The 19,779-nt window shown below is 47.7% G+C and overlaps 1 protein-coding gene and 1 long non-coding RNA gene across 5 annotated transcripts in view; one reads left to right on the forward strand and one right to left on the reverse strand.

Moving 5' to 3' along the window:
- Positions 1-19,779, forward strand: part of ZBTB16 (zinc finger and BTB domain containing 16) — a 204,785-nt gene that overhangs the window by 127,117 nt on the left and 57,889 nt on the right. For all 4 annotated transcript variants that reach the window (XM_005215850.5, NM_001037476.2, XM_005215849.5 and 1 more), the window contains 1 exon segment: positions 6,963-7,049. In XM_005215850.5, the coding sequence (XP_005215907.1) occupies positions 6,963-7,049 (87 nt within the window).
- LOC101907641 (uncharacterized) lies at positions 14,578-17,548 on the reverse strand. The gene is made up of 2 exons (XR_811436.4): positions 16,252-17,548; positions 14,578-14,854 (listed from the first exon to the last, which is right to left on the reverse strand). It is a non-coding gene; the product is annotated as an uncharacterized lncRNA (long non-coding RNA).

A 19,779-nucleotide genomic window follows, 5' to 3' on the forward strand; every position in this document is an offset into this window, starting at 1 on the left:
TCTCAGTCATTAAAGCAGATGCTCCTGCAGCCACACGGGGGACTGTTTTCTAAGAATCCTCATCACCACAGCCCTTTGAAGCTGCAGCCCGAGTGGGCTCCTCACCCAGAGGCAGGGCTCTAGCATCATGGCGAGGGTAATGGTGGGCCCTCCCCTTTCCAGCCCCTGCTTCCCTCCTGAGGCCCTCCTTCCCTTTCTTCTTTAGAGACCCAGGAAGGGACCTCTCTGGTGGTCTAATAGTTCAGACACTCCACCTGTCCATTGCCGGGAGCACAGGTTCAGTCCTTGGTCAGGGAACTAAGATCCCACATGCCACGTGGCGTGGCCAGCAAAACCTGTAAGTCCTTTAGGGAGCTGTGAGAACTGGTAGGATCAAAGCAAAAATTAGGGTTAAAATCCAGTTCCTTACAGATCTGCAGAAATTCACTGCTGGCTGATGATTTGGAGCTGGGGGGGAGTTTCTCACTGTAAGCGGGGATGGTTTCCTCCGTTCTGAGGCTTCCCACCTCTGCCCTTTGAGGTACTTGCTGCATTTCCCATATGAATGGATGAAAAGTGGCCTGGCTGCCTCCAGGGTGGATGCACATGGTGACTGCTTTGCCATCAAGTTCCCTGGCTCTTTCTTAGAAGCTCTTGAAGCCGCTTACAGATGCTTGGCCTTAGGACACCCTGCAACTTGTAGGGATACCCGGAGGGGATCATGGTATTCTCCCTGCCTTGAGGCAAAATTCTACTCAGCCACTGAAGACAAATGACACTAGTTATTTTTGAAACTCTTTAAGGAAAAGTAATTTCATATTTTTCCTGGGGCACTTTATCATTCATTTATTTAGTCAGCTGTGTAATATTTATTGGGCCCCTGCTGCTGCTGCTGCGTCGCTTCAGTCGTGTCCGACTCTGTGCGACCCCATAGACGGCAGCCCACCAGGCTCCCCCATCCCTGGGATTCTCCAGGCAAGAACACTGGAGTGGGGTGCCATTGCCTTCTCCATTGGGCCCCTAATAGAGGGTATATCCTGCTCCTTGTCAGGAATGTAGACAAGATCAAAGCCCTAAATGTTTATTAGTATTTAGGTCTATACTGGTATAACTTGTATTCTGAATTCTCGCCCTTAGTGTGCTAAATACTCCAAGACAATTATAAGACGCTTGCTCCTTGGAAGAAAAGCTATGACAAACCTAGACAGTATATTAAAAAGCAGAAACATCACTTTGCTGACAGAGGTCCATATAGTCACAGCTATAGTTTTTCCAGCAGTCATGGATGAATGTGAGAGTTCGTCCATGTGTGAGGACGAACCGTGAGGATCACAAAGAAGGCTGAGCACCAAAGAATTGATGCTTTTTAACTGTGGTGCTGGAGAAAACTGTTAAGAGTCCCTTGGACTGCAAGGAGATCAAACCAGTCAGTCCTAAAGGAGATCAATCCTAAATATTCATTGGAAGGATTGATGCTGAAACTGAAGCTCCAATACTTTGGCCACCTGATGCCAGAAGTCAACTCATTGGAAAAGACCCTGCTGCTGGGAAAGATTGAAGGCAAGAGGAGAAGAGGGTGACAGAGGATGATATGGTTGGATGACATCACCGACTCAATGGGCATGAGTTTGAACAAACTGTAGGAGACAGTGAAGGATAAGGAAGCCGGGAGTGCTGCAGTTTATGGAGTGCAAAGAGTTGGACACAGCTTAGGGACTGAATAACAAAGATTTTAAAATTACCTCAAAGCAGTGAAACACCTGGGGTAACAAGCAAATTTGGCCTTGGAGTACAGAATGAAGCAGGGCAAAGGCTAATAGAGTTTTGCCAAGAGAACGCACGGGTCATAGCAAACACCCTCTTCCAACAACACAAGAGAAGACTCTACACATGGACATCATCAGATGGTCAATGCCGAAATCAGATTGATTATATTCTTTGCAGCCACAGATGGAGAAGCTCTATACAGTCAGCAAAAACAAGACTGGGAGCTGACTGTGGCTCAGATCATGAACTCCTTATTGCCAAATTCAGACCTAAATTGAAGAAAGTAGGGAAAACCACAAGACCATTCAGATATGACCTAAATCAAATCCCTTATGATTATACAGTGGAAGTGAGAAATAGATTTAAGGGACTATGTCTGATACAATGTCTGATGAACTATGGACAGAGGTTCATGACATTGTACAGGAGACAGGGATCAATACCATCCCCAAGAAAAAGAAATGTAAAAAAGCAAAATGGTTGTCTGAGGAGGCCTTACAAATAGATGTGAAAAGAAGAGAAGCGAAAAGCAAAGGAAAAAAGGAAAGATATATTCATTTGAATGCAGAGTTCCAAAGAATAGCAAGGAGAGGTAAGGAAGTCTTCCTCAGCGATCAATGCAAAGAAATAGAGGAAAAGAATAGAATGGGAAAGACTAGACATCTCTTCAAGAAAATTAGAGATACCAAGGCAACATTTCATGCAAAGATGGGCTCAATAAAGGACAGAAATGGTATGGACCTAACAGAATCAGAAGATATTAAGAGAAGGTGGCAAGAATACACAGAAGAACTGTACAAAAAAAATCTTCATGACCCAGATAATCATGATGGTGTGATCACTCACTGAGAGCCAGACATCTTGGAATATGAAGTCAAGTGGGCCTTAGGAAGCATCACTATGAACAAAGCTAGTGGAGGTGATGGAATTCCAGTTGAGCTATTTCAAATCCTGAAAGATGATGCTGTGAAAATGTTGCACTCAATATGCCAGCAAATTTGGAAAACTCAGCAGTGGCCACAGAACTGGAAAAGGTCAGTTTTCATTCCAATTCCAAAGAAAGGCAATGCCAAAGAATGCTCAAACTACCACACATTGCATTCGTCTCATACGCTAGTAAAGTAATGCTCAAAATTCTCCAAGCCAGGCTTCAGCAATACGTGAACTGTGAACTTCCAGATATTCAGGCTGGTTTTAGAGAAGGCAGAGGAACCAGAGATCAAATTGCCAACATCCTCTGGATCATCGAAAGAGCAAGAGAGTTCCAGAAAAACATCTATTTCTGCTTTATTGACTATGCCAAAGCCTTTGACTGTGTGGATCACAATAAACTGTGGGAAATTTCTTCAAGAGATGGGAATACCAGACCACCTGACCTGCCTCTTGAGAAACCTATATTCAGGTCAGGAAGCAACAGTTAGAACTGAACAACAGACTGGACATGGAACAACAATAGGAAAAGGAGTACATCAAGGCTGTACATTGTCACCCTGCTCATTTAACTTATATGCAGAGTACATCATGAGGCATGCTGGGCTGGAAGAAGCACAAGCTAGAATCAAGATTGCCAGGAGAAATATCACTAACCTCAGATGTGCAGATGACATCACCCTTATGGCAGAAAGTGGAGAACTAAAGAGCCTCTTGATGAGAGTGAAAGAGGAGAGTGAAAAAGTTGGCTTAAAGCTCAACATTCAGAAAACTAAGATCATGGCATCTGGTCCCATCACTTCATGACAAATAGATGTGGAACAGTGGCTGACTTTATTTTTTGGGGCTCCAAAATCACTGCAGATGGTGATTATAGCCATGAAATTAAAAGATGCTTATCCTTGGAAGGAAAGTTATGACCAATCTAGACAGCATATTAAAAAGCAGAGACATTACTTGGTTAACAATGATCCGTCTAGTCAAGGCTATGGTTTTTTCCAGTGGTCATGTATGGATGTGAGAGTTGGACTCTAAAGAAAACTGAGCACCGAAGAATTGAAGCTTTTGAACTGTAGTGTTGGAGAAGACTCTTGAGAGTTCCTTGGACTGCAAGAAGATCCAACCAGTCCATCCTAAAGGAGATCGGTCCTGGGTGTTCATTGGAAGGACTGATGTTGAAGCTGAAACTCCAATACTTTGGCCACCTGATGCGAAGAGCTGACTCATTTGAAAAGACCCTGATGCTGGGAAAGATTGAGGGCAGGAGGAGAAGGGGTTGACAGAGGATGAGATGGTTGGATGGCGTCACCTACTCAATGGATATGAGTTTGGGTAGACTCCAGGAGTTGGTGATGGACAGGGAGGTCTGCTGCGGTTCATGGGTTTGCAAAGAGTTGGACACGACTGAGTGACTGAACTGAAAAGCAGTGGAACTTTTTTCTCCTAACTAGAATTTTACACAAAACTTTGAGGTATAAAAGGGATACATTGGATTTTTTGTAGGGGGAGAAAGTCTAGAGCCCACCTTCATATTCATGAGGCATCTTTGCAGATGAAACCCTGGGGAGGCTGAAGGGCACAGGGGTTCAGAGGAAAGGCTCTGACAGAGTCGGGCTGCCTGTGTTCAAGTCCACTGCTGCAGTTAGCTGCTGTGTGACGTTGAGGAAGCTCCTCGACCTCTGTGGACTTGAGTTGAATCATCCGCTGAATGGGGGTAATCACACTATGTGCTTTAAAAGCTTGTTAGGAGTAAATGAAATGATACATGCCAAATACCCCACCTGACGCCTGGTATATGCTCTGTTTAGTTGCTTAAGTCGTGTGTGACTCTTGCAACCCCGTGAACTGTAGCCCACCAGGACATCTGAGGTGGTTTGCAAACAGCACTAGACTGCTTTCTGCTATAAATATGTGAAAGAAATAGCTGTGCCTCTCACGCTACTTCAGTACAAACCTAAAACACAGGCACACTTAAAGAAGTGCTCAGACTCGTGGAAAGGAGCAAAGCGCAGCAGCAGATAGCAGATTGGAAAGGGCAGAGCCGCGAGGGGCTGGCGTGTTTGGCACATGTGTACTTTGGTCTTGGAAATGGGCTAGGACTGGAATGGACAGGAATGAAGAGAGGCGTTGCTCGGTCACCGTGACCCAGGAGGGCCCCGCGGCACCCGGAGAGGGCTGGCAAGGACAGTTCCCAGTGGAGCTGGACAGCTGACCGGGTGAGCTGATGGAACACCTTGAAAGCCAAGTAGAGGAGTTTAGTGAAAGTTGCTCAGTCGTGTCCGACTCTTTGCAACCCCATGGACTGCAGAGTCCATGGAATTCTCCAGGCCAGAATACTGGAGTGGGTAACCATTCACTTCTCCAGGGGATCTTCCCAACCCAGGGATCCAACCCAGGTCTGCCGCATTCCAGGCAGATTCTTTACCAGCTGAGCCACCAGGGACGCCCAAGGAGGAGTTTAGAGTCAGTGCAAATTGTGAGCCGTTGTATATTTTTGAGCAAGGAAGTGTGAGGAATCAGGAACCTGCCTCTGTTGGTGGGTCAGAGGGTGGCTGGTGGTGTGGTAGTCCTCCTTGAGTCATCCAGTGTTCTGGGCACGACCCACAAGGGCCTCAGTAGGTGCAGTGGTTATCAACATGCAGGGGGCGAGATGCATCTAGAAGACATTTGGCGGGAAACCTGCCGAAGCTTGTGACGGGTGCCTCCTAGATGAAGTAACAGAGCCTTGAAAGCCATTAGCAAGTGGTAGAAAGTCATCATCACATTGTGGCCCTGTTAATTTTGATGCTTGTAAAAATGGTTCCAAAAAAGCTGATCCAATTGAATTGCACTGAACTGATTTTGTTTATTCCACAGATACATATAGTCATTCATTCCCACTGGGTGTTAGGCAGATACAACTGTGCGTGCCATGACTTACTTCCTCCCTTGGGGAGCTGGAGATGGGTCCACAGGCATTTAGGAGAGAGCCTAGTAAGACCGCAACCTGGAACAAACAGAGTGCTGTGGGAGCCTGGAGAGGGGCCCCGTCACCAGACCCGGGGCAAGGGTTGGAGCTGAGGTGTGATAATGATGTACTGTGGGGCTGGAGAGAGGGGTGGACTGTCAGAGCCAGAGGCGGTGCAGAAGGATGCTCAGAGAGCTCACAGTGTGGAAGTGTGGGGCTCCTCCAGGGGGACCAGAGCTTCTCAGGAGGGCTGGAGACCAGGGAACGAGGATGAGGAGCGAGAGAAGAAGCAGAAGAGAAAAGCATGAAAGGGCTTTGTGAGTTACCCCGTGGACTGTGGACTTTATTCTGAAGGAGAGTCATTCAGAGATTTTAAATTGTTAGCTGCCGGTGGTGCCTGGGGGGTAGACAGTTAAATATTTTAAGTTTATTTTTTGGTAGGTGTGGTTTGGTTTGACTTTTTAAAAATACCTACGTTTATTTATTTGGCTGCTCCAGGTCTTAGCTGCAGACCTTCGAACTTCTTTGAGACATTCTAACTCTTAGTTGTGGCATGTGGGATCTACTTCTTTGACCAGGGATTGAACCCCAGCACCCTGCATTGGAAGCCTAGACACTGGACCACCAGGAAAGTCCCGACAGTTTGGTTTTAGACACACAGAAAGTGGAAGTGTTAGTTGCTCAGATGTGTCCAACTTTCTGCAGTCCCATGGACTGTAGCCCACAGGCTCCTCTGTTCATGAGATTTCCCAGGCAAGAATCTTGGAGTGAGTTGCCATTTCCTTCTCCAGGGGCTCTTCCTGACACAGGGATGGAACCTGGGTCTCCTGCATTGCAGGCAGATTCTTTAGCAAATCTGAGCCACCAGGGAAGCCCCCGGGCGTACCCAGTTAGGGAATTATCCAGGTACTGATGTGTCAGCAGTTTCTTTTTTCCCCGTATAGTCTGGGCAGCAGGGCACGTTTCCCCTCACACTATCAGGGACTCCTTTCCATCCCTCACTGGGTTCCAGCCCCTCAAGATACCCCTTCTTCTTGCACATCTCTCCCGGATCCCTTCGCTGTTTGTTATGGCTGTTCTGGTTCTGTTCCCGCTTCCATCTGGGAGAGCCCTCGGTGGGGGCATTTGGGAGCTCAGTTGGGTGGGTGATCACATCTTGGAGGTGGGGCCAGGCTGGCTCTGGGGCCATGGGTTATCCCTGACTTGAGATTTTCACAGGTGTTCAGCCCCTTCCCCCAGGGTCCACCTGCATGATTTTAGCCCAGGACCCCTTTTCCTAATGCAGTGTCACTCTTAATAATAATAATAATAATAAAGTGTCACCTCCCCTTTGTTTCAGCGGGTGCCAAAGCCTTTGTCTGCGATCAGTGTGGTGCCCAGTTCTCGAAGGAGGAAGCCCTGGAGACGCACAGGCAGACCCATACTGGTGAGTGAGTGACCCCATCCCCCAGGGTCTCCCTTGTGGTGGTGCATGGACGTGAGTATCTTGGCCCTTGTTTCCCTGGGGAGCTGTGAGCGGGGTGGTTTGTGCCATCTTCAGCTACCCTTGCTGGTGGAGCTGGCAGGGCAGGAACTTATAAGTGTGGCTTTGCCCCAGAAGAACAGCTGCCCTGGTTCAGGCCAAGGTCTCTGTCTCTAATAGGCCACTTGGAGCCCATCTTCATGGAGATGATGGTACTTTCAGAGGCTTTAGAAAGTCAGTGATGTTGTCTAACTCTGAAGCCCTTGTGCGGCCCAGTGGGCTGTCCCTCCGTCTGCAAGAGTCTAGTCATTGTCTAAAAGAAAGCAGTCTGTCCACAGGCGTGCGTGTGAACAGTATTATCCAACAGTGATACTGCTGTGATCTCAAACCATTGATTTCATAGCATCAGCGTCATCTCATCATGGTACTTGGCGTCATCTTCATCATTGTAGCTCATGCTTACTGAGCATTCACAACATGCCAGGCCCTGTTCTTGGTGCTTTACCTGATCTCAGTTAGCCAATTTTTCCATAACTCTATAAAGTAGAAAGCTACTTCCATGTCATGGATAAGGAAACTGAGATTCAAAGGAGGGTAAGTGACTTGCTGAAGTGAGTAGTGGGGACAGGAATGGTACTGGTTTGATCCTGACACTGCCATTTACTGTTTGTGGAGCCATGAATCAGTTACTTAAGCTCTCTTAATTTGGGTTTCCTCACCTGTTGGAAAAGTAGGGTAACACTAGCATCTACCATGTAGCATAGATTTGTTGGGGGGATTAAATAAGATATTTTATTTGGAGCATTTAGGGGAATGCTTGGCTCATAATAAGTGTTCGATAAATAGTAGTAGATGTGTTTAATTTAATAAATATTTATTGAGTTCCTGTAACATGCTGGGAACTGTTGGGGTCTTTAAGGTCTAGTAACATATGAGACAGATAGCATTCTTCATGGAACTGAGATTCCAGTAGGGCAATAGGCACATGATTGTGTGGTAATAATGCCAGGCTGTAATAAGCACGAGTGAGAAAAAATATAGCAGGATAAGGGAGGAAAGGGGTATTTTAGATCAGATGGTCAGTCTTCTCTGAGAGGGTGACATCTGAGCCCAGCCGTAAAGTTGGAAAGCGAGATAGTTACTTAAAGTTTTCAGGGAAGAAGATCTGAGTAAAGGGAACACACACTCCTGCACGTGGGTTGAATTTGACAGGTTCGTGGAAGAGCAGTGTGGTGGTAGGGGGCAGGCAGTGAGGTGCAGAGAGTGGTGGGAGATGAGGTCAGAAATCAGGTGGGTCTCTCAATCCTGGCACGGAATTTAGATTTTATTCTGCATGTGCCAAGAGTCCATTGTTGGGGTTGGGGAGGGGAGAATAAAATATTTGCGAATCATACATCTGATTAGAAACCTTCAGTTTGAAAGTATCAGGAACTCTTAGGACTCTGATAAAAATACAGATAACCCAAGCAAAAACTGTGCAGAGGATCTGACTGAATAGACATGTCTCCAAAAGAAACAAATAGTCATTGAGCGCATGAAAAGATGCTTGACATCATTAGCCATCGGGGAACTACAAATCAAAATCACAATGAGATACTAAATGCTTTACACCCACCAAGATGTAGCGTAGTAAAAATGCAGGCAGTGAGAAGTGTTGTTGAGATTGTGGAAAAATCAGGACCCTCGTACACTGCTGTTGGGGGTGTAAAATGGTACAGCCCTGGAAAACAGGCAGTTCCTCAAAAAGGTAAACAGGTACTCTGACCCAGGAATTCCACTCCTGTGTATATGAAAACATATATCTACACAAAAACTTGCACATAAGTTGTTCTTAACGGCATTTTTATAATAGCCAAAACTTGCACATAAGTGTTCTTAACAGCATTTTTATAATAGCCAAAAAGGTAGACATAACTCAGTGTCTACCTACTGATGAATGGATACACAGAATGTAGTTTATCCATCAATGGAGTATTACTCATCTATAAAAAGGAATGAAATGCTGATACATTCTAAACATTTTAAAGAGGAATCCTAAAAACATTATGCTCAGTGGAAGAATCCAGTCACAAAGGCCATGTGTTGTATGATTCTGCTTATATGAAACATCCAGAATAGGCGAATCTCCAGACAGAAAGTAAATTAGTTAGGGGCTGGGAGGTTTGGGAGGACATGGTAAATGCTAATGGGTATGGAGTTTCTTTTTGGGGTGATTAAAATGTGGTGATGGTTATGCATCTCTGAATACATTAAAAAGTACTGACTTTGTCCTTGAAAAGCGTGAATGGTGTATCATATGGTATATGAATTATGACTCAGTAATACACATGCATTGTGCACACACACACACCTATGCAAACATTTGTAGAAAATGGGCTAAACAGTCCATTGGAGGGTGTTGAATGGAGGACGACATGACTTGATTTATGGGTTTAAAATATCACCCCAGTTCCGGTGTTGATAATTGACCGCAGGAGTGTTTGTTACCAATTGGTATGCAAGGAAAACCGCTCTAACAGTAGAGTAAAGCCACACTGTGTTAACGTATCAGACGTTTCTATAGGTGACTGTGCTCAGCTGAGCAGTTTTCACTTGGGGTCTCTCGCATGGTTGCATTGGGTGGTGTGTGGGCCTGGGTGTCCACGATGGCGCCCTCCCTCTCGTATCTGCCTCCCATTCCTCCTCCCAGTGGCCTCTCTCTGCAGCAGAGCAGCCTGGACCTGTCACTCAGGGTTCCAAGAGTCAGGAAGCAGAAACTGCCAGCCTTCTTAAAAGGCAGGCTGGAAGCACGTAGCATCACTTCCACCATCGTTCATTGCTCTCAGCAGGCACAGGTCAACCCCAGGTTCGAAGGATGGAAGAGCAGATTCCCTCTCTTCGTGGAGACTGACGGACACACAGGGAAAGAGGGACTGGTGGCAGCCCTCCGTGAAAGCAGGCCCCTGAGCTGCTTCTGGGGCCGGAAGGGAAGAAGGAAGACCAGTCAGCTGCTGCTGCTGTTCGTGATCGCCATCAGTATTTTCTTGTCTTCCTGCCCCCCAAAATCAGCCTCTCCATGTGGAAGACATATGTCATAGTCCTGGTATCATGCACTCTGGGCTGGTGTTGCCCTGACCTGTGGCATTAAGCAGAACTTTCTAGGTGAGCTGTGAGCCCAGTCAGAGTCTCCCTGGCTCGGTTCTAGAGAAGGGGACTTGGCCAGAAGATTTTGCCCAGGATCTCAGAGCTGGTTTTCTTAAAAGCCAGGGAAGGATGCATGTCTCCCAGACTCCCGGCTATTTCTTGTTGCCTCTGGACCATACGTGTAACTGAGAATCCTGCTCTGAGAATTCCAACTGGGGGCTGAGGACACCAAACTCTGAGCCAGCTTTGCAAAGCAGCTTAATTCTGTCTGTCCAGATTAAATTTGCAGCAGCAGGGAGCAAGCTGCCCTAACTGCCAGGGCCAGGGCAAGAGACTGAGTCCCTGCCAGGTGAGCAGATGGGGGTGTTGTTCACAGACAGGACCCCCACACATTTATTGAGCACCTTCTGTGTACCTGGCACCCACTGGGACACCGCAGTGAGCAACGCAGACGTGCTCCCTATGTTGTTTTTCAGACAACTTTAGTGAGATGTAATTCACATCCTGGTCACATGTTTAAAGGATCCAGTTCTGTAGTTTTTGATATATTAGTGTATTTTTAAGACTGTCATAAAAGATATATAAATTTGCCATTTTAACTTTAAAGTGTGTAATTCGGTGGTGTAAATGACATTGCAACCTGTTTTTAGAGTTTGGTATTGATTGGGCTTTGAAAACCAGGAGGTGTCTTAGGACTAACGCCTTTCCAGGATTTATTAAGTTAGTGAGGACTTGAAAGTGACCGACATTTTTCAGAAAAGAATATTAGTTCCAAGTACTTTGGCCACCTGATGCAAAAGGTCAACTCATTGGAAAAGACCCTGATGTTGGGAAAAGACAGGGCAGGAGAAGAAGGGGGTGACAGAGGATGAGATTGATCGGATGGCATCGTCAACTCAACAGACATGAGTCTGAGCAAACTCTGGGAGATAGTGGAGGATGGGGAGGCCTGACGCGTCAGATATGACGGAGAGACTGAACAACAGTGATTGGAAAGAACCTGGAGTTTGAGTCAGAAGCTGGGGAGGGGGTGGAATCTAACTTCGCTGTCTAGCAGGTGGATAACCTTGTTCCTCGTCCTTTCTGCCCTTCAGATCTCCTCACCTGCAAAGGGGTATAGTGCCCCCCTTTCTGTAGCAGAGGTGGAGCCCGGCTCCTTCAGACCTGTTTGGGGGCCGGGGACAGTACTGTGAAGCAGGCGTGTGGGAATCTGAGTTCCCTGACCGGGGATCAAGCCTGTGCCCTTACATTAGAAGTAAGTCTTAACCTCCGGAGTCTTAACCCTCAGACTTACTTCTGCTTTATCTCCAAGTTGCATCCAAATTGCGCAGAAGAAACCAGGGTGGATGCTTTAACAAGGGCTCCCTTCCCCCCCTGGCTGTGAGCGAGGGGCAAGCTCCCTTGCCAGGAGAAGCGTTTGGCCCCTCCTGGTGTTGGGCAGGCTGTCCTCAGCTGGGTACAGAGGTGGTGGTGGCCGTATTATCAGCGTCAGATTGGCAATGAGGCAGTTCTGCTGACAGGCAGAGCTGGGGACAGTATTATAGGGAACACACCTGTAGAACCTGCAGAACCCAGATGGGTTCTCAGACTCCCCTAATAATCCATGAAAAAATACAGCGTGACATCTAGATGCCATCTCTGTTCTAAGAAAGGGGGCCTCTGAGGAAGAGAGAGGCCTGGTTATAAGGAATGCTGAAAGTGATGTTAAAGCTGTTGGACTGGGGGAAGCCAGTGGGGTACCAGATATCCTTTAAGAGAGCGAACAGGAGAGCAGGGAGGAAGCTCTGAGAAGGAAGAGACCCTGGGAGAGTAAAGTCATGGAATTGCCATCTTATGTTTCTGATACCTATGTTTATCAAACACTTTCTTCCACTGCACCCATTTCACAGGTGAGACCATGGAGGCCTAGAAGCCCAGCACTAGGAAGTGGAGAGCTGGAACTTGACCCAACTCTGACTTCAGTGCTCTTTCTACCAATCCCCAGCTGCCTGCTCATTGACTTACTGTTGTCCATGGGTTTGTGGCTGAATGGTTTAGGGAGAGCTTCTGTAGCTCATGGCCGTGTCCTGGGCAGAGCTCTTTTGGATCCCTGTGACCTATTTAACTAAGCATCCTCAATACCCTGATGACCGTGTGCCCCTCAGGAGATAGTATACAATATCCCTGAAATAGATAGGGTCTGGGAGTTCCATGCCCAAGGCTGCCCTGCCACGTGGGGAATTCACAGGGCTGACGTGTAGCATGGCATTGGGATGGGTTATCGGGGTGCTTCTCAGATATTCTTGACACTGCAGAATGAATTTAGTAGAAAGTATTTCCAATCCCATTTTCGCCAAACACACATCATCTTCAGGGCTCACCCTTTCAGCTCCTCCACTTACCCTGGAGGACTTCTGTCCCCATGGGTGTGACCCTTCCTTGTCCCCGCCCTCCAGGATCTTGGTGGGCTCCAGCTGGTGCTCAGGGACAACACACTTACGCTTGGGCTGGGCTCAGGCTTCGTTGTCACACTTCAGTTTTCTGTTTTGCTACAGCTAAGACTTTGAGGAGATAAACAGAGATCACTTTACACCTTTTATATTATGACAAATACATATTGCAAAACACTGCTGCTTCCAAAATGTTTGGGTTGCAGAGCAGTCAGGAATTAACAGCTCTGCAGCTCCCCAAGATGCCTGTACTTCATTTACACATCAGAATTTTTTTTACACTGTTCAGTAAAATAAAAAGCGAGAAAACACATATACACACACGTACACATGCGCGCCCAGCGCACCACTTGGGTTCTATATCAGGAATGTCTTAAATTAGTAAGTAGTTCTTTAAAAGTCCAGATGAACTGATAAATACCATTAATGGCTTAATTTATACTCCGGGTTTGAAATTTGACACACGGACAGTATCTTGGCTCAGGAAACACAAGTGGTTTTGTGCCAGAGGTTTTAATGACCGATCAGTAATATAAATTGCTGCATCACTGAACAGAAATAGCTTCCCTGTGTCACTTGATCTGGAAACTTCTCTGGCCAGGCAGCAGTTAATAAATTTAAAAATAATTACCCTCTTCATTCAAAGTCAAACTAATTAGGAGTGGGTTTTACAAATCATAATGTTGTCCGAGCCACTGTACATCCCCGTTTGGGACGTGAACAGGCCTGGGGGCAACAGATGGGATCGGGTGGCATTAATTAGAGGGCAAGGGAGATACCTCAGCTGCTGAGCTAAAGGCGAGGGGGCTGGGGCAGTCTGCAGCAGGCCCTGTGGGGGAGGGGGGAGATCTCAGTGCGGCAGCCTTGGAATTGAGCTGAAGGAACCTTCAGCTCTTTTAATTCATATGTAGGAGACTCAGAGGCTTCACAGGTGGCATTAGTGGTAAAGAACTCGCCTGCCAATGCAGAAGACACAGGAGACGCAGCTTCAGTCCCTGGATTGAGAAGATCTCCTGGAGGAGGGCATGGCAACCCACTCCAGTATTCTTGCCTGAAAAGTCCCATGGACAGAGGAGCCTGGTGGGCTGCAGTCCATAGGGTCGCACAGAGTCGGACATGACTGAAGTGACTTAACACATCCGCATGTAGGGGACTCAGAACAGCTCCCTGTGTACGATCTGAACATAAGAGGGATGGGGCCAATGCTGGTGTTTGGGGGCCAGGCCAGAGAGCCTGTGAGAACCCAAAGCAGGAAAGGCAGATGTGCAGATGGCTACCCAGGGAGGATGAGCTCTCGAGGGCTTTATTCACCAGGCAAGCTGGGGCCCTGATAGCGCGGTTCAGGTTTGTCTTGCAGGTTTCAAGGAAGCGGGACCCTTGGAACCCAAAGTCTTGAGTGTGACATTCAGGGTATTCGGAGCACTTGGGACCTGGTGTCAGAGGTCTAGATTCAGGTCCTATCTCGTCCCATCACTTCCACGTTTTATGAGCTTGGGCAGGTTGCTTAACTTTCCCTAAGCCCATTTCCTCCTTGGAAATGTGACAGCAACGATGCTGTCGTACAAGGGATGTTGTGAGGATTTAATTTGATGATCCGTGGAAAGCACTCAGCATAGGCCTTGCATGGAGTAAGCGCTCAGTCAGTGGTGATGGTGGTTACTAACACTGCACCATCGTGGTCTTCGCCATGCCCTTGGAGGGTATCCTTTCCCCTGACTAGGTAGGTGAGAGGAGAAGGGGCAGGCTGATGTGGTAAGAAAGGAATAAGAATGGGGTGCAGCTGCTTTGCTGAGCTGATGGGATCTTTGAGGATCCCTGATGCATCCTTTGGTCAAGAGGATGTTTCCAGTGTACCTGTAGAGCCATCAGCCCCTGCTGTATGTACAGCGGGGAGAGGTGAGGGCATAATGGAGTTGTGCATGTGGAACAGCCTCTCAGAACAGATTTCGTGGATTTTATTTAAGGCCCTAGTTCCTAGAATGCCCGAAGCTTCCCAGGGGGACTGCCCTCTTCTGATGTTTAAACCGATGACATATCCAACTAGGCCGGACAGGCTGCAGAGCTGGGGTTAGCACAGAGCAAGGTCTTGTGTTCCCCCTTCCAGGAGCTTGAGTCCTCCACTGGTGTCCTGGCCCATGTCTGTGGCCATTAGGAACCTGGGTATTCTGGAAATATAAGTCAGACCTGGGTCATCCCACTTTATGCCCTCGTAGTGCCCTGGTAAGGAAAAGAGACAGAAAGTCATTCCTGAGCTTAGGAGTTCCGGGGCTGGGAAGCTTCATGGACGCCTTAGAGCCCAGGACACTTGATCTCCAGACTTGCTCCAAAGCAGTTCCACTCTGTCTTCCAGCCCACGCCCTGCCCCCCCAGGTTGGCCAGCCTAGTGACTTGTGTTCGCCACATACCAAGTAGCCTGTGTGGCTGATTTGTCCCATCCTTCCTTCATTCATTTATCCACTAAGTTTTGAAGTACCTACTGTGTGCAAGGGGCGGTCCCTGCCTTCCTGAAGGCTACAGTGTGTTGTGGAGCAAATGAACAAGTAGGGTGAATTTGCTTTGGTTACAGATAATATCGTCTTCCCAGGTGGCGCTAGTGGTAAAACAGACAAACAAACAAACAAACAAAAAATAAACCTGCCTGCCAATGCAGGAGACATAGGAGATGTGGGTTCAGTCCCTGGCTCAGGAAGATCCCCTGGAGGAGGGCGTGACAGCCCACTCAAGTACTCTTGTCTGGAGAATCCCATGGACAGAGGAGCCTGGCAGACTACAGTCCATGAGGTCGCGAAGAGTCGGACACGACTGAAGCAACTTAGCATGCACGCACAGATAATACAGTAGCGGTACACTATTGGATATTTTGAAGATATAATTTTATTAAGTCCTTATTACCATCCTAAAACATAGACATTTTCCTTCCCTCTTCTTTCCTAGAGAAAATTAAAACTCAGAGAAGTTAAGGATGACCTGTCCAGGATGGCTAGAACGTGTGCTTCGGGCTCCTGCACCCTAAAGCCTGTGTTTTAATGCTGCTTCTCCTCCCCGTGCGGGCCTGGGCATCATACCTAATGTGCAGAGCCGGGACCTCAGCTCTGCCCATTCAACAGCCTAAAAAACTAGGGCTCAGAGGCCTATATTTGCACAGGGGGGTCAGTTGAGAACAAATAAGCCAAACCAGAATTAGGACCCACGAGTTCTTACTTCCAGGCCAAAGTACTCTCCACTCTTGACTACAAAATAAGGACTTTATTTTGCTGGCCTAGAAAAACTTGCTTCATTTCCACCTTCCTGCGTCACAGAGAAAGCCATTCAAGCGGATGCAAATGCTGAGATGCTCCTTCTCAGCTCCTCCGTGTCAGCCTCAGGAGGGTCGTGCGGCCCAGAACAGCTGACGCACCCGGCGGCCAAGGGCAGCGGTGCTGCAGGACCTGCCCGCCCCGGGAGCACGGAGCAGGCGCCGGAGGCGCCCTCCCTGGGGCCCTCTCCTCCTCAGTGTGAAGGAGGCTCAGAGGCACCTTGTCGTGGCTTTGGGAGGAGAAGGCAGTGACAGCACAGAAACACACGCGCGCACACACATGCACACCCTTTGATCGTGCAGAGAGCTGTGCCCCCACCTTGGTGTTGTCGGCTGCCTGCTTGAACTGGCCCCTCTGTCCCTCCTGATATATTAAGGATGCTTGGAAAGAGCTGCAGGGACTGTCTCTGGCCCTGAACTCCAGAGAAGAAAATGAAGTCCTTGTTTGGAGGACTTTCGGTGGTGGATGAGCAGGCGGGGCAGAGAATCATAGAGGGTGAGCAGTTACATTCCTTCCCTGGGGGTGGCTGCCAGCCTTCTGGCCCCCGCTCCTGCCCTGGGCCTGGCACGAGGGGTGGTGCTGGGCATGGAGGAGCCCTGTCAGGGCGGCTGGCTCCTGTCCTCCTGCAGTAGGAAAACCAGCAACTGTTCTGGCTCCTCCTCCCAAGGGCAGTCTCTCTGTTCCCCTGGTCCCAAAGAGGATGAGGGAGGGAAAGGGAGAAGGGCCAGCAGATGAGAAAGAACTTCTTCTTTCCAAAACTTGACATGGAAAAAAGGCAGAACGAGCCTCTCACTCCAACCCAGGCTGGAGGGCCGGGGAGAGGTGGGGGTCATCAGATGGACACGTGCGCTCCACTTAGATTGGTGTGACCTCCCCCATTGAAAGCATAATAGCTTTTGACTTTTATAAATATCAGGGGTGATTGGTATAGCGTTTCACGTGGTGTGCCAGGGAATTGAACCCGAGAAAGCCTGAGCTCGGGACGGCTGTAGGACGTCATGGGCACTTGGGGAGGGAGAGTCATGTGCTCCTGTTTGTACAGTCAGTGCTCCAGCATAGACTTACTCTTGAGCTCGTTTTGTGCTATTACTATCAAGGCATGTTTGATGCCTAATATAGAGTTTTATTTTCCAAGCCCAGGGCTCTCGGCTCTGTTGGAGCTGCTTGCTGTGGCATAGGGAATGGCAGCCTGGCTGTCACCTGCTGCCCAGCCACGCCTTCCTTTGGCACCGGTCACCCTAGCGGTGCCAGGGTCCCTCTGGCTCCTTCTGGACTGACCTCCAGTGCTGCTGCTTATGAATAGATTTTCGTTTTTTTGTTTTTTTTTTGAGTGATTTTAGATTTATAGCAAAATAGAGTGGAAAGCATAGAGTATCCTATATACTGTCTACTCCCTACCCCAACACAACTCCCTCCCTGTCAACATCCTTCATCAGAATGGTGCATTTGTTACCCCTGATGAACCCAGGTTGATACATCATTATCCCGCAAAGTTTATGTTAACGGGTCACTCTCATTGTAAATTCTCTGGGTTTTGATAAATGTATAATGATGTGTATTCACCATTGTATCATGCAGAAGAGTTTTGCTGCCCTACAGAACCTCTGAGCTCTCCCCATCCATCACCCCAATACTTTTGCATGAAGTGTTAACGCTTTGAGGGGATCGGTGGTGTTTAGCTCTCTTGGGATTGGCGAGGAAAATTGAACTGAGATTGATTTGGGATAAAAGAGGTTAAAGCTCATTCATTCAGAAGACGTCTTAAGCATCTCCTCTGTGCTGGACATTGATGCTGGGCCCTGGGATAAAGATACAGCAGTGAGCAGGACTCACCTAGTCCCCACCTCCAGCCATCTCCCATCATAGTGGAAATGATGAACATCATTGTCGTGTGGGGGCAGCTTGGTATTAGGGAAAACAAGAATGAATTAGGGGAAAGGAAAACCGAATTCTTATCCTGGCTCTGTCACAGGCTTGCTTTATGACACGGGACAAATTGCTTTGTTTCTCTGCCTCTCTGAAATATCGGGAGTGGGAATTAGGTAAGAAAAATTGCCGTTTGAGAGGTTGCATGGTTCCAAGCCCAGCCTAAAGTTCCGATCTTGGATGGATGGTCTACATTTTTCTCCACTTCAGCACATTTGTACCTATGGCTGTTACAGGGGCTTTCCAGGTGGCCCAGTGGTAAGGAATCCGTCTGCAGATACAGGAGACACAGGTTTGATCCCTAGGTGGGAAAGATCCTTTGGAATAGGAAATAGCAACCCATTCCAGTATTCTTGCCTGGAGAACCCCATGAACAGAGGAGCCTGGCGGTCTACAGTTCATGGGATCACAAAGAGCCGGACATAACTAAGCACATTAGACATTTACAGTTTCTGTCTAACCAGTAGACAGCCTCTTCTTTCATTTTATTTAGATGCATATTCAATAAAAAATTAAATGCATACTGCGTCTGAAGAAGAAATTAAAGGTGAAGATCTTTTGTCTTTTAAAAACTATTCCAGAAGTTTGAGGGGATTGAAATGATTTTGACCTTTGAGGACTGTTATTCAGAGCTTGGACTGTGCCTGGCTCTGGTGCTTTTATATATTATCTTGTAGAGCCCACTAAGAGGCAGGTTCACTGCCCCTATCGCTGCTGAGGAGCTGCGGGCTCAGAGCGGTTTAAGTAATATGACTCGTTCAGTGGAAGGACTGGGCTTCAAGTTCAGGGCCCCCAGCTGGGAGTCTGATGGAACTTCCAGGGTACGTGTCATTCTCCTATGGTAGTAAGTCCCTTGCATATGAACAAGTGCTGTTCCACGAGTGGGTTGGTAAGTCCAATTTGTTCATAAGTCTATTGAAATTAGCCTAGGTACCCAACTAACACAGTCGGCCCCATAGTACTGTACTGTAATAGGTTTATAATACTTCTCACACACATAATACATAGAAAACATAAAAAATAAAACATCTTTTATCGTGCAGTACCTTGAAAAGTACAATACAAGAGCTGGCATCGGATCGGGGGGCTGGCCTTGAGTGAGCAGGCAAGAAGGGTTCCTGACTGGAGGAGGTGGGAGATGGTAGAGCTCGTGGATCGTCAGCAGCGGGAGACGGAGGGCGAGCTGCAATTTCAGTCACACCTGACGTGGGTGGCACAGGATCTGGTTCCTCGGTGGAACCAGACACACACTCACATCTTTGAAAGTTCGCAACTCGAAGGTTCATATGCAGAGAGGACTTAACTGGATTCAGAATTGCCTGTGTTCAGAATGGCCCCTTCCCTTTCATGCCGTTCTCACACCAGAGTCCGCATGGTCATCCTTGGGGCTCCCACTCACCTCTCCACCCCCCGCTCCCACTGGCCCCGTATATCCCCTCCATCTTTTCAGCTCCTGCCCCTTCCTCTCTGGCTGTGCTCCCTTCTCCCCCCGTAATACCACTGCTGCCTGATGACAGAAAGGAGTTAATAAAAACCAATGTGTAACTGAAACTTGAAAAGCCATAAATCGCCTTGTTTTTTTCTAGGATGTTGGTAGCATTTTGATTTAATAGTTGGACAAACACAAGGGCCTATTTTATTCAGAGTTTACAGGCCTCAAGGCTGTTATTCCTCCAAATTTAATAGCATTGAAATTGCAGGGTTTGCTATAATTTGCCTATCGCTTTCTGCTCCACCACTGATGTTTATTGTCAGCGGGATGGAATCTCAATCCGACTCACTTAGATAACATGTCTGTTAAACATTTAGATAATTGTACCATCATTAACTTGTCACATTATTTTAGAGATTCAAAACAGAAGCAGGGTAAGTAGAGGTACTGGGTTGGGGAGGGGGGAGGAGGAGGAGGAGGAGGAAATC

The sequence above is a fragment of the Bos taurus genome, chromosome 15 (assembly GCF_002263795.3).
Source record: "Bos taurus isolate L1 Dominette 01449 registration number 42190680 breed Hereford chromosome 15, ARS-UCD2.0, whole genome shotgun sequence".
NCBI classification, from domain to species: domain Eukaryota; kingdom Metazoa; phylum Chordata; class Mammalia; order Artiodactyla; family Bovidae; genus Bos; species Bos taurus.